Source organism: Euprymna scolopes, chromosome 14 (genome assembly GCF_053919585.1).
Source record: "Euprymna scolopes isolate OS-2025 chromosome 14, ASM5391958v1, whole genome shotgun sequence".
NCBI lineage: Eukaryota > Metazoa > Mollusca > Cephalopoda > Sepiida > Sepiolidae > Euprymna > Euprymna scolopes.
Genome location: NC_136495.1, coordinates 54,729,170 through 54,742,006, shown reverse-complemented (window position 1 = coordinate 54,742,006; position 12,837 = coordinate 54,729,170). Strand labels below are relative to the sequence as shown.

The following is a 12,837-nucleotide window of genomic DNA, read 5'->3' as shown; positions in this document are numbered from 1 at the left end:
AGTATTAAAAAAATAAAATTTTATTTTTGATTACTTCCTTAGATTATAATATTTAGTCCTGGTCAATATTTACTTTCCTTTTTTTCTTTTCATTAACAAAAGATGTGGGGGTGCTCTTTACTCCATATTTCGTATATACTCTTATTTTTCTCATGTACACTAGGGTCTAAAATTATTTAGATACATGTCTATACATTCACCAGTGCATCTGCTTACTTAACATGTATCATTCTTCTGAAGAGGTTGCACAAAATAAACAAACCTATAAACCATAATAACAGTATGCGTTTTGCATATAAATGAATGAGCTCCTTTTTTTAATTAAGAATAAAATTATCAACGTTATTCAGCACTATTTACTCTTGTGTATAGCATTTTTTACTGTTTTATATCATCAAAATTTTCTATTTTTAGAAGACACTTTTTTTCTAATGTAGAAATATACAATTTTAAAAGGAAAAATAAGATATTTGTATAAACAATATTTAACAAAGAGTTTATGTTCTTCCATTAAAATTTGTAACAACAAAATCGTAAAAAAAAGAATTTAAATATTTTTTTTTTAGTTTTTTTTAATTTATTATTGATAATTATATTATAAAAAAAGTCTGAGAAAAATTGGTTTACCTATAAATGGACATGTATTGCTGGGTGGAGGGCTTAGAGAAAAATAATTTTGCAGGTTTACAATTTTATTTTTAAATAGGATTTTTAGAAATTTGTTTAAAGTTCTTATTGTTGATTTCAATGAATATTTCCTTAATAGTAAATAAAAATATGATACAATATGCATTTATCAAAGTTATGCATAGGTAAAAAAAAATACACACACAATGTTGTTTTATAGTTTTATTAATATAGATATGCCAATTCTGTTTTCTGTTATAACTCAACTTGTCATTTGGATAAGTTGTTTTTAAGTGTTATTCTCATGGTTTGGTTAATATAATCTCCAGCCTTCTTCAGGTGCATCTCATTGAACTCTGAAATCTGCACGGAATTTTGACAGAAAGATTTCCATGTTTGACAAGACTCACCCAAAGAAGTTCAGAGGTTATGTCAGCCAAATGAATAATCTAACCACCAAGATAGAAAGAATACAAATAATGCAAAACAATGTTAATTTTGTTTTTATTGCAAAGATGTTTTGTTTTGTTTTTGTTCTTTTCTAGGTAAAAAATTGTCAAGTGTTCATTCGATTTTAGAGCAACAATTTGAAGAAGCGATGTGGCGGCAACCCTCCGTCATTGTCCTTGATGACCTTGATTGCTTATGCAGTCGAGATACAGACATGGACTTGGATCCGCTGGAAAATGTGCGCATCTCTTCAGGTACACATGGAGCAGAATTTACTTTTTTTTCTATTTCTAAGCATTAAATTTAAAGCTGTTTTAAGAATAAATTATTTGTTTTATGTAAGAAATTCATTCCAATTAACTTTACATTCTGAGATTGATGAAATCAAATATTTTCTTGAAAACATTTTTTTTTTTTTTTTCGGATGACGAATATATATATATATATATATATATATATATATATATATATATAAAATAACAATTTAGAACAAAAATGAAATAAAATTTTGATTGTCATGTGGGATTTAATGCATTTTCTGGAATTCTTGTGTTTCTTAAGGATTTTGAAATAAGTAAGGTATTTAGTTTTTCATCTATCAAATCTTAAAATTCAGCCCCCTTGAAACAATGGATGCCTCCTGTAAAAATGCTTACACTGAGAATTTTTAATGAAGCAAGGGTTTAATGAATCATACACCTCTTGAACCAATATTACTTCAATCCAGTAGCAAAGAGAAGTTCATAACAATGCTAAACCATACTGGAATAAGCAAAGAGAGACTAATGTTATTTTAGAGTTTTCCTTCTCCTAGACTAACTTCTCAATCAAGAAAGTCCAGTCTGTTCTACTATCAAACCCGACAAGCTACTAAGTCTCATCCCTTTACAGTAGAGATCCCTAGGTGCAAGGAAGCCTTTTACTCCAATAGTTTCTTCCCCAGAACTGCGGGTCTTTGGAACTCCCTTCCGGGATTCTGCTTTCCCAACTGCAATGATATGCAGAAGTTCAAGTGTAATGTTAACAAACATCTTTCTACTCATCTCCCTTCATAATGACCCCGCTAATTAAGTCCCTAATAGTAGCCCCCTGCTTCAAAGTGGCCCTGTGCCTTGTTTGGGGTGAAAATTGAATAAAAAATAAAAAAAATAAAAAAAAACTATTTAATCCATGGAAGGAGAATACATGAATTCGTACATTCTCCTAGGGCTATTACTGAATATCATACAACGAATGTAGCCACAACAAAATTTTAATCCAGTATACCAAAGTCATAGTCCATGTGTCATTACGATTTACATTTTAAAAATATCGATGAGTTTAAAAGAAAAAACATTAAAAATAGTTGGATTTTGAAAATAAAATTTAGTTTCATATTTATATTTTTCCTTTTGGTTTTGTCTTACTTCCAGTGATCTGTGACTTTTTGAAAAAACTCAATACACTCCATCCTCGTGTTGCTGTCATGGCAACCAGTGAATCAACAATGACGCTCCACCAAAAACTAATGACTTCACGAGGCATGCATTACATTCAAATGGTCCTTAATATTTCGCATCCAGACCTTGTAAGTACAATAACACATGACAGCATCTACAGATCATTCTTCCATTTGTCCTTTTATTTACATTGTTTTCATTTTTTGATTAAAAGAGGCATTTCCTGCGTGTGTGTGTGCCTGTGTGTAATAATAAAATTGGCAGATAAATGTCTGTTTAAAAAATATGATCTAGTTTTTTGAGTGTTTTATGACATATCAACCATTTTCGTGTTATTTAATGCGAATTACACTTGTAATCCCTAAGATCTTCAAATCATGTTTTGTAGGTGTATAGTTTGTAAATGATAGATTTTATTTTTTTCATAATAGATGGGACTTTGACCACTTTTCTGGTTCAGAATGGACCTAGGAGTAATACTAGCCAATGGTGACTTCACACTTCTTAAAGTTTCCAAATTAGGACCTCACTGGTAATATCTTAACAATTAGTTGGAAATTATTAGCGATGAAATGAGTTCTAATACATTCCTCCTGAACAATTTATTTTTTACTTAAAACCATTTATTAGTAGAGCAAAAAAAAAAAATCAACATAAAAACAATAAATTATAATAAGTTCAATCGTCTATATGAAATGAGATGAAACAAGTCGATTAGGTAAAAAAAACATGCCTGATATATCAATAAATCAAGGGAGTTAACTTCATGTTTTGCTATTTAAAAAAAGTAACATTTTTTTTAGTAAGAAACCGTTTCTACCAGATATGATTAAAAAAGAAATTATTTAAGATCTATAGTCAATCATTGTATTACCAAACAGATAAAGAAAAAAAAAAACGTTAACAAACCATGTTTTATGACATGGTGGTAGGTTTGCTCAAATAAACAAACAAAGAATAAAAGATCTTTTCTCTATTTTATTTATTTATTTAGTTGATTTTCTAATATTTCATTGAGTTTTTCATTTCTTGCCCTGGATAGTACACAAAACTACATCCAATAGTGAGACCCTAATCCATAATTGGTGGTGGTGGTACCCGTTTAGTTATCACTACTCCCAGATCCACTCTGTTGACCCAGATTGATAGTACATATACCATATATGGATTAAATAGGAATTATCATTTCAGATTGTCTACAAAATATATTTCAATGAAAGAATTTAATCTACAACCAAATCATATATTAAACATTTCTTTTGGCATAACTCAACAATTGTTGACGTGATGTAAAAACCAACAATCAACCCTAATCTTTTGTCTTTAGAGACAATGGATACTCTTTGTATGATAAGCTTTTTTTTTTATTTATGGAAACCGCTCCAGACAAGGCATGAGGCCACTTGATGTGTAAGGAGCTAACAAGAACGAAAGATGATTATTGTAACAACAGGAGATGCTTACTGGCCTTAGTTTTAACAAGATCAAGGCTATAAGTAGGAGGCAAGCAGTCAGCAGAAAGATAGTTCCACAAGCCTGCAATTCTTGGAAAGAACCTACTGGAAAAAGAGGATGTAATACAGTGAGATATTAAAACAGCGAATTGATAAAGACCACTAGATCAAATTTTTGCCGATAATTAATCCGTGAAAAAGAAAAAAAAGAAAGATCTGTTCATCATTTTGTGTTTTTCTGTCAATCAAATGAAAATATTTTATTCAATTAAAACAGTTGCAGCAAAAGATTATTACTTTTTTATGCATTTTTTTTTTTTTGATAAAAATAACTAAGTCCATGTCTGGTTAACTCAAGTTTTATGTGTCTTCTAATAGTTTCTGGGCTAAATTTGTGCTGTAGATGCAAATATTATGTGATCAGTCAATAAAGAAACACAGCTCTAAACAACAAGGAATTTTATTCACATGGGAAGAAACATCATGTCATAATATACATTATGGAGAGAGTGTTTGTATGGATCCAGCAGTGTGTCTGTGTGTGTGTGCATCTATGTGTGTGTGTGTGTATGTTGATAAAGAGTAGCCTACTCTGTGTGTCAGTGTCATTGATTGTTGCCTGTAACCGCAAATTAGACAAAAGTAATTTTCTCGCACATTTGTAAGTGTGTTTATGACATGGAGATTAATGCATGTGTGAATCACTACTCATGCTAGCGATTGCTTCACTTGAAAATTTGCTTTACATAAGTTTTGGATCAGCCTTTTCTCATTGATTATTTTTATGTTAGCTGAAAGAAACCTCTGCTCTCTGATTGAAAAATATTTTTATGCGACTGATTTGCAAGCAAATTTTTACTTTATTTTTGCAGAAAAATTCTTAACTGCAATGAACGCTACATTTTTTTTTTTTCAGAAAACCAGAGAAGAAATTCTCCAAGGTTTACTTGAAACGAATTTAGCTGTCAATCCTGATTCTATAAAAGAAGTTGATTTAAAGAAAATTGCTGTCAAAGCTGAAGGATTCGTTGTGCAAGATTTGAAGAAACTTGTCAATCGAGCCATTCATGCTCATCTCCAGTATAAACAGTCAGGTAAGCAACCATCAAAACCCGAATGTCCACTTGTAGAGATGTGTATTAATAAGTCAAATCGGTAAACTGTGTTTGATATAATGATTATAGGAATTTTGGGTTATACGCAACTAACATACTTCCTAACTTCCAGCATGACTACTACAAGAAACAGTGACAACGCAAGTCAGTTTCTTCACTTTGATTGTTTTTCAGTATTTCTATTATGAAGCGATTTATTGAAATAAAATATAAAAAAAGGACATTATGGAAAAGTATACAATAAAAATTAACAAAATTATACAGATAAAAACAACAGTATTTTTTGCACTTTTAATAATAAAATTTTAAAAAATTTATTTGAAATTTTATAAGAAATATGTTTATGAAAGTATAAAAATGCGTTTTGGGGGAAATTTTAAAAAAAAAAGGTTTTATTTGATTTTATATAATAAATATGTTTATAAAAGTATAAAAATAAAATTATTAAAATCAAAATAAAATTTCTGAGATTATGAACTTACCTAACCGAGGCCTCATGTGGTTTAGTTATGTACACCATGCCACCTCTTTTATCAACTTCATTCTGAGTAAATTGAGGAAAATGTGGCTCAAGAGGCGATCTAACTGCATGCAATCTGATATCAACTCTTTGAACCAGACTGCATGAAAGACGGGCTTGAAATGTTGCCTTGTATTGCCCACTGTGTAGTCTGGGATACTCCCAGCACTTTAAATACTAAAACTGGATGGAGAGAAAGTATTTGTTATCATTGCATGAGTTACTTCCCTTGATCTGAATTCATCAACTTTACTGATCAAGTTATCTCATTCTGTCCAGATGTAAATTTTCTGAAATTTAATAGTAAAAGACAGTATCTAACAAAACTAAATATTTATATGCTCTATGCTTATTTTCTAAGTTTGGTAACCTTTTGGAGATGACAATGAACAGTTGTGTGGTTTGAGGAAAATCTCATTGCTAATTCTCCAATTGACATTGTTCTCTTTAAATAATGCCACAAAGAGTTCTTCGTCAAACATTCTTTTAAAATAATCTTTTTATCATAAAATTAATGCGCCACTGAATATTCTTAAGATGAAATAAATATAATTTTTTCACATGTAATATGTAATCTCATTAGGAAAAAAATAAATAACTGACAGCATGCTCAGGACATTTGGATTCGTCTTGTTCTATTTGCTGCCAACCACTCAGTCGTCCTCTTGCAAACGGTCTTTTTATAACGTCTTTTTAGGGGAGCTAATTCATTGATATGCAAATCAATGAACATTAAAGTACATAATTATTTGTAACAATTTTATGCATATTTATAATTATATTCAAGTAAAATTAATGCAAAATCTAAGCTTTTAAAATTGGTTAAGTCGAATGGGCAATAGAATTCGATTTTGGAATAATTCATTTTAAAATAAGTAAATTGGAATTTTTACCTCAATGATACCAGTTATTTTTCAATTTCTTTTTGTATTGAATTTCATCATTGGAAATTGGATGATCTCATTTATTAAAATAGGCACGGTAGGTAATAACATATATACAAACGTGAATAAGCATGGTATTAATTTTGTTTTTTGTTTTTTTGTTTTTTTCACCTTTTAGCAGCCATTACAATTCTTTCAAATAAATAATTATAATGATTTTGGTGAGAATTTTTTACTGTCTAACCTCCAGCTGAATTTATGTTGCTTCCTTCAGAAAAAACCACTTCCTATACACATCCAGACACAAATCTACACAACTGAATTACATGCAAAAAATATCACCAGAAATGGTGAGATAGGCCAGGGTTCGTACAGATTTTAAAAGTCCTTGAATTTTGACTTTTACCTTGAAAAAGGCCTTTTTTCCATTCTTACTTTGAAATATCCTTGAAAATATTGAAAATGTCTTGAGAAAGCCTTGAAAATCATATTCTGCATGTTCAGTAAAAATTTGTGTCAAAATATTAAAAAAATAATTGAAATAAATACTATTAAATTATTTTTTAAATATTAATAAGCATACCATTAAAATATATTTTTTAAATATCTATATATCTATAAACGTGAAATTGTCTGTGCATTTGGTCTAAACATTTGAAATTTTACATAAAAGGTATTCAGACATGCAGTACGCTTTTTAATCAGTTTTGCGGCGAAATTTTGGCTGCCAAGAGGTCAAAGTTGAAAGAGTTGACCTTTGCAGACTCTACCAAACTCCTCCACCAATTTTGGGTCTAAACACTTGAAATTTTAGATGTAGGTTACCTGGACATGAGTCAAACTTTTTAACATGTATATACATATACACATAAAGTTTTGACCAGTACATATTGAATTTTGTTAGGAGAAGGTCTTGAAAAACTCTGAGAATGGACATTGAAAATAAGTACGAACCCTGTACTCAAGTAAGGTAAAATACTTTGTCAGACTTATTGTCTAACCAGACGGTGATTAAAAGAGAGAGGATGAAATATTGAAAAAGTGTCACAAGCAGTGTAATAGTCCTAGCCTGGCTTCTCAACCATGCGAGTATTAGAGGCAATCAAAGAGCTGACATACAAAAGGAGCAGTTAAGTGAATAACAGTTCTTCAACTTCTTCTATATGCAGATTATAAAACTAAGATCATGCACAACATGAAAAGAAAATGGCAAACAATATGGGATCTTGTTTGCAAACAAATTGTATAAACATCAACCAACATTTGGAAGAATGAAGTAATACATATAAGTACATCCAGGTTTTTCCTCCTTCAAAAAATATGATTCGCTGGTTAAGCCATACCGACTGGTAAAGCCACCTGAGACAGATGTCGAAAGGGACAACACAAGCCTCATGCCAGGAATGCCAGCTTTAACCACAAACAACCATTCATTCAGGCAACTCACCAGATTATTACTCTAATAGTAGCAAAACCCACTCAGCTACTTCAAACGAATATATTCCTTTTGTGGGATATATCAAAGAGAAAACTTGGAACTGCTGACTGACTGAGTACAAAACTTAGTAATAAGCAAAATCAGGCATATATATCAAACACACAAAATTTACTCAAAGTTGTTGCACCTCAATGCACCTTCTACAATTAATTACTCACAGACAAACATATTCTAATCGACTGTAAAAAAAAAATACAGGAATCTTCTTATTCAGTTGTAGGCAGGTTTTCATAGCTTGTATGGGTCTGTCTTTTGGCAGCTGCTCAGACATGTGTTCGCCATTTAGTTTGGTCCATGGTATCCCTCTCATGAAATTGTTAAGTTTTCAAGTTCTCATTGATAGTTGCAGTTTAGGTTTTGTGTGAGCAACAAAAGCCAGACAAGCCATCAGCTTCTATGATGCAGGCTTTGCAAAGTTACTTAGAACAGCCATAGTTTGTTTGAAACAAAAATTTTACTTGCAAGAAATACGCCAGTTTCTTGGGTGATTTCTTCTCTTAGCTAAACATTTCCCCCCTTTGTAGGCCTGCTACTCATAACATGTAACATTGTATATTTTTTTATATATTTCTTTTTTTACAGAGGAGTCACCACTTATCAAGGCCCGGGGACCACTCGAGGATAAGGGTTACTGACTGTACAGTAGTCAGTAGGATAATATAGTAATCATTATTAGTGGAAATTTAGTAAATTGGATTACTTAAGGGGACAGTTCATCAAGAATTTGTTTCCGTTGGACTTGATGACAACCAAATTGTAGTTAGATGGAAAACAGGTAAACAGAAGAGAGTTCCACAGGTATGCAGTTCTAAGAAAGAAGTTTTGTTCATGGCATCTACGTTTTGGTTTAGGCACAGATAAAGAGTGGGGAAAATTATTGACAGTGGTTTCAGATAGACAAGTGTTTTTCATGAAAGTTTGGGGGGGGGTCCATAGATTAGAGCTCAGACAAGCACTTGCCATGGAAATAACAATAAAGCAGAGACAAGCTTGCAACGTCTCTTCTGTGGGAAAGAGGTTGCAAGGAAGAGAAAAGAGCATCCCCCCACTAGGCTACAAACTTTCTATTATATCAAATAAATACATTTTATAGCACAAAATGATCTAAAAAGGTTTGATGTGGTGTAAAAAATTTTACATTTGAAAAGGAGGAGTAGGGATGTTATTGATTAATTTTCTAGACAATCAATAATTGATTTTCACTTTGATTTTTTTTTTTTTTTTTCAGATTTTTCTGCAACTGGCTGCAAATTACAACTTGACATGTCAGAATTGATGTTGCAGCAAAAAGATTTTGATTCTGCATTTGTTGGATTCTCTCCTCTTTCTCTCCGAGGGATTGAGCTTCACAACTCAGAAACGCAGGGCTGGTCAGATGTTGGCGGATTAAACGAAGTGAAAGAATTAATGATAGAAACTTTTGTTTGGCCGGCAAAGGTAAGAAGATGATTTCTCTTTCATTACGGACTAAGCCAAAAATGGCAGTGTCATTGCCTGTTGAGACTTGGCCATTTTTGGTTCTAGTTATAAATCATATTTTTACATGTGCAACAAGATATGTTAATATAAATTTATGCTAAATAAATACAAGGCTCTACTTGTTAATGAGCATTATTGTATGAACATTTACAGGAGTGTTTATCCAACCTCTATGAACAAAATTACACCTGGAATATTATATATAATCAGATTTTGAAAATGTTTCTTGTAAATAAAGTGAGAATTTCCCCTATTTCTTTGACTAGTATAGCTCCTTAAACAAAAGATTCATATTGAATTTTGCTTCATACATGCTTAGTCGCTTATGACATGTTTTCTGAAAAAAAATGTTAGTTTTTATTTGAATTCACCAATTTTTATATTTTATTCACTCCGCCATTTTCTTTTTGCTGAGTAATTTCAATGCAGGAATAAGAATAATAAATTCTTATCATTCATTCCAAAACACTGTGAGAGAAACGCATTAGAAATATAATTAGAGACATTTTATTTTTTTTTTTTTATATTACACTGTCTACTTTCTTCATATAAATCACTACATCTATCAGCAATTACATTCATGATAAATAAGATTTTGCAAACTTTTGTTTTTAGATTACAAATAATAGACAAACATCCAAAATCAATGATGTTCTTAGAATATGCATAAAAAATCGTCCACTACACTTTATTTTAGACTCAAACCTAATGCAATATTACATACTAACACATGCTTAAAACTTTTTGTTTACTTAATGAAAGAAAAAGGGTGCATGTTCATCATTGGAATAGTTGCTCCATATACGAGTGCTGAGCATTTGTGTACTGGTTCATGCTAGCAAAATGTCAGTTTTTACTAATCAGCAACAAAATCTAGTGTAATCATGGTTTCACACAAGAAAGTAACCATGGAGATACAGGCACTCATGAATAATATAAATTACATTATTTACAAAATAGATTTAATCACGCAAAATAGTACTTTCCTTCCAGTGTTTATGTATTGACATTATTATTCAAAATCCCTTTTGCTAGTTATTTAAATTTTCCTGGGCAACGTCCATGCACGGATCTGCTAGTTAAAAATGAAATGCTGTTTATTTACAGTCCATTTAATTTTTTTTATAATTTAAAATTCTTTGTTAATTGATCAAGTATCTTGTTTTTACATTTCTGTTTTCAGTTTCCAGAATTATTTAATAAATGTCCGATTCGGATAAGAACAGGGATTTTGTTGTTTGGTGCGCCTGGAACAGGCAAAACCTTGTTGGTTGCAGCTCTGGCCAAAGAATGCCACATGAACTTTATAACAGTCAAGGTGAGTTCTTGCCTCCTTTGCAATCATTCAGCACAAATCAGTTTTTAAAGATAAAATATTTATTTCCATTTTATATCCAGTTACAAATGGCATTACATTACAGCTGCTCAGTTGTTGTTGTTGGTGGTGGTTTTACAGCCACATCAATCCTTGTTGGGTCATTTTGTTGTATGATGGGTTTGTTTTTTTTCTGGTGTACTGAGTCTCTCAAACATGTGTACGAAGTGTGATGTATGGAAGAGAAACCTGGCCATGCAGCATAGAGAAGAATGATATTAGAATGATACAATTTATGCTTGGTGTGAGTCTTAAAGACTGACTTAGTTCTGATGACCTTATAGGAAAATTAAATCTCAACAGCATAGAGAGAGATGTGTGAAGGACATGAGATTTCGATGGTATGGGCACAGTGAAAAAATTACAGAGCTTTTTTTTTATGTAGAACAGCTGAGATAGCAATCAGATAACAGAGGAAGACCAAGAGAAATATGGTCGGAATTGATAAGAATGGTCTTTAGAGAAAGAGATGAATAAAGACCTGGCCAGAAATAGGTTAGTTTCGAAGTGAATTTCTAAAAGCTCTCCAACACATGCTGGATAGAACTTGAGGGTTGGTTATTTTTTTCTTCTTCTTTTGCTGCTGTTGGTATTTGGAGTAGGAGGGAATCTGACTTCTGCACAAAACTCACGATTGTTTGGTTTACATGAAGTCTTCCTTGTTGCTTGAAGCTATTTATTATATCTGCATGTTGCAATCTGTGAGGAACAAAACTTTGTGAAACTTCTATTTCCACTGATTTTGTTTTTGTTATTTTCTTAATTGACCATTTCTCTTTCATTGATTTTTCACATTTGAATTTGGATTTCTATTTTCTAGGGTCCAGAGTTGCTTAATAAATTTGTTGGGGCCAGTGAACAAGCTGTACGAGATACATTTAATAGGTAAGATATATATTTATGTTTCTTTTTTCTTTTTTTCTTTTTTTCTTTTTTTTTTTTTTTTTTTTTTTGTTTAAAGCACCCTAAACAAGGCATATTACAACTGAAGCACAAGGGGTTGCTGTGATAGGAGTCACTTTTTTTTTTTTTTTTTGAGGTGGGGGTCTGGCGAGATCTGAGCAGTAAGATATTTGTTCACATTACATTTAAATTTCTGCATGTTTGTACTATCGGGGAAGCAGAGAGCAGGAATAGAATTTCAAAGCAAATGGTTTGAGGAAAGAAAGTGAGTAGAAAGATTACTGGCATCTGGGGACCTTTACAGTGAAGGGGTGGGATTTTGCTATTAATAGTTACTTGGTATAGTACGAATGCAGTGAGTTTGTTGGAGTACAATGTAAGAAAGACTGGAGATGGTAAAAGACTTAATAGGTTGGAAATTCTTTTTTAGGAAGAGACGAGTATATGAGCAGGAATAATATGTGAAAAACTCTGGCGTCCTACAAAACCACATTACCTTTTATGTTCGTATCTTTTAAATTTTACATTAATTTTTAGAGTGGGTCCCAATGATGTACTTAACATTGATTGCGTGTGTTGTTGGGAGTGCAAGTACAATTTTTCAATAAATGTATAATCTTTAACCTTCTCTCGAAATCCACATTGTTATTTCTATTTTTATTTCTTAATATATATAGAAACCAGAAAAATTGATGTTAAAAATAAAAATTGAATAAATATTGATTGATCAAAAATTCAAACAAGGAATTATAATAAAGAAAAATCCTTAAACCATGGATTTTCAAAGATAAGATATTTTCATCAGAGGATAAGCATTAGTAAAAAAAAAATGTATCGCTGGTTAGTATAAATTTGAAAAAATAAAAATAACAAAATATTAAAACTGACTTGGTTTTCTAACAAAATTTCAATCCCTTTAACTTTATATAAATGGATATATTTCATTTTGATTAAAACATGGGGGGGGGGATAATTTCCTGGTGGTCAGCATTCACACTAGACATCCATAAAAAAAATCATGTAATCAACAAAGGGAAATATATAAATTGCTTTGTTTAATTTACTTAAAATGTTTCTTTTTTCTTCTCTTTTC

General features: G+C 31.3%; 1 protein-coding gene across 3 annotated transcripts in view; it reads left to right on the top strand.

The window, feature by feature from the left end:
* The window catches only part of LOC145293024 (peroxisomal ATPase PEX1-like), a 69,369-nt gene that overhangs the window by 39,283 nt on the left and 17,249 nt on the right, over positions 1 to 12,837 (top strand). For all 3 annotated transcript variants that reach the window (XM_080139313.1, XM_080139312.1, XM_080139314.1), the window contains 6 exons: positions 1,173 to 1,331; positions 2,490 to 2,644; positions 4,887 to 5,064; positions 9,216 to 9,424; positions 10,650 to 10,784; positions 11,662 to 11,726. In XM_080139313.1, coding sequence (XP_079995439.1) covers positions 1,173 to 1,331; positions 2,490 to 2,644; positions 4,887 to 5,064; positions 9,216 to 9,424; positions 10,650 to 10,784; positions 11,662 to 11,726 — 901 coding nt within the window. The remainder of the gene's footprint in view (positions 1 to 1,172; positions 1,332 to 2,489; positions 2,645 to 4,886; positions 5,065 to 9,215; positions 9,425 to 10,649; positions 10,785 to 11,661; positions 11,727 to 12,837) is intronic.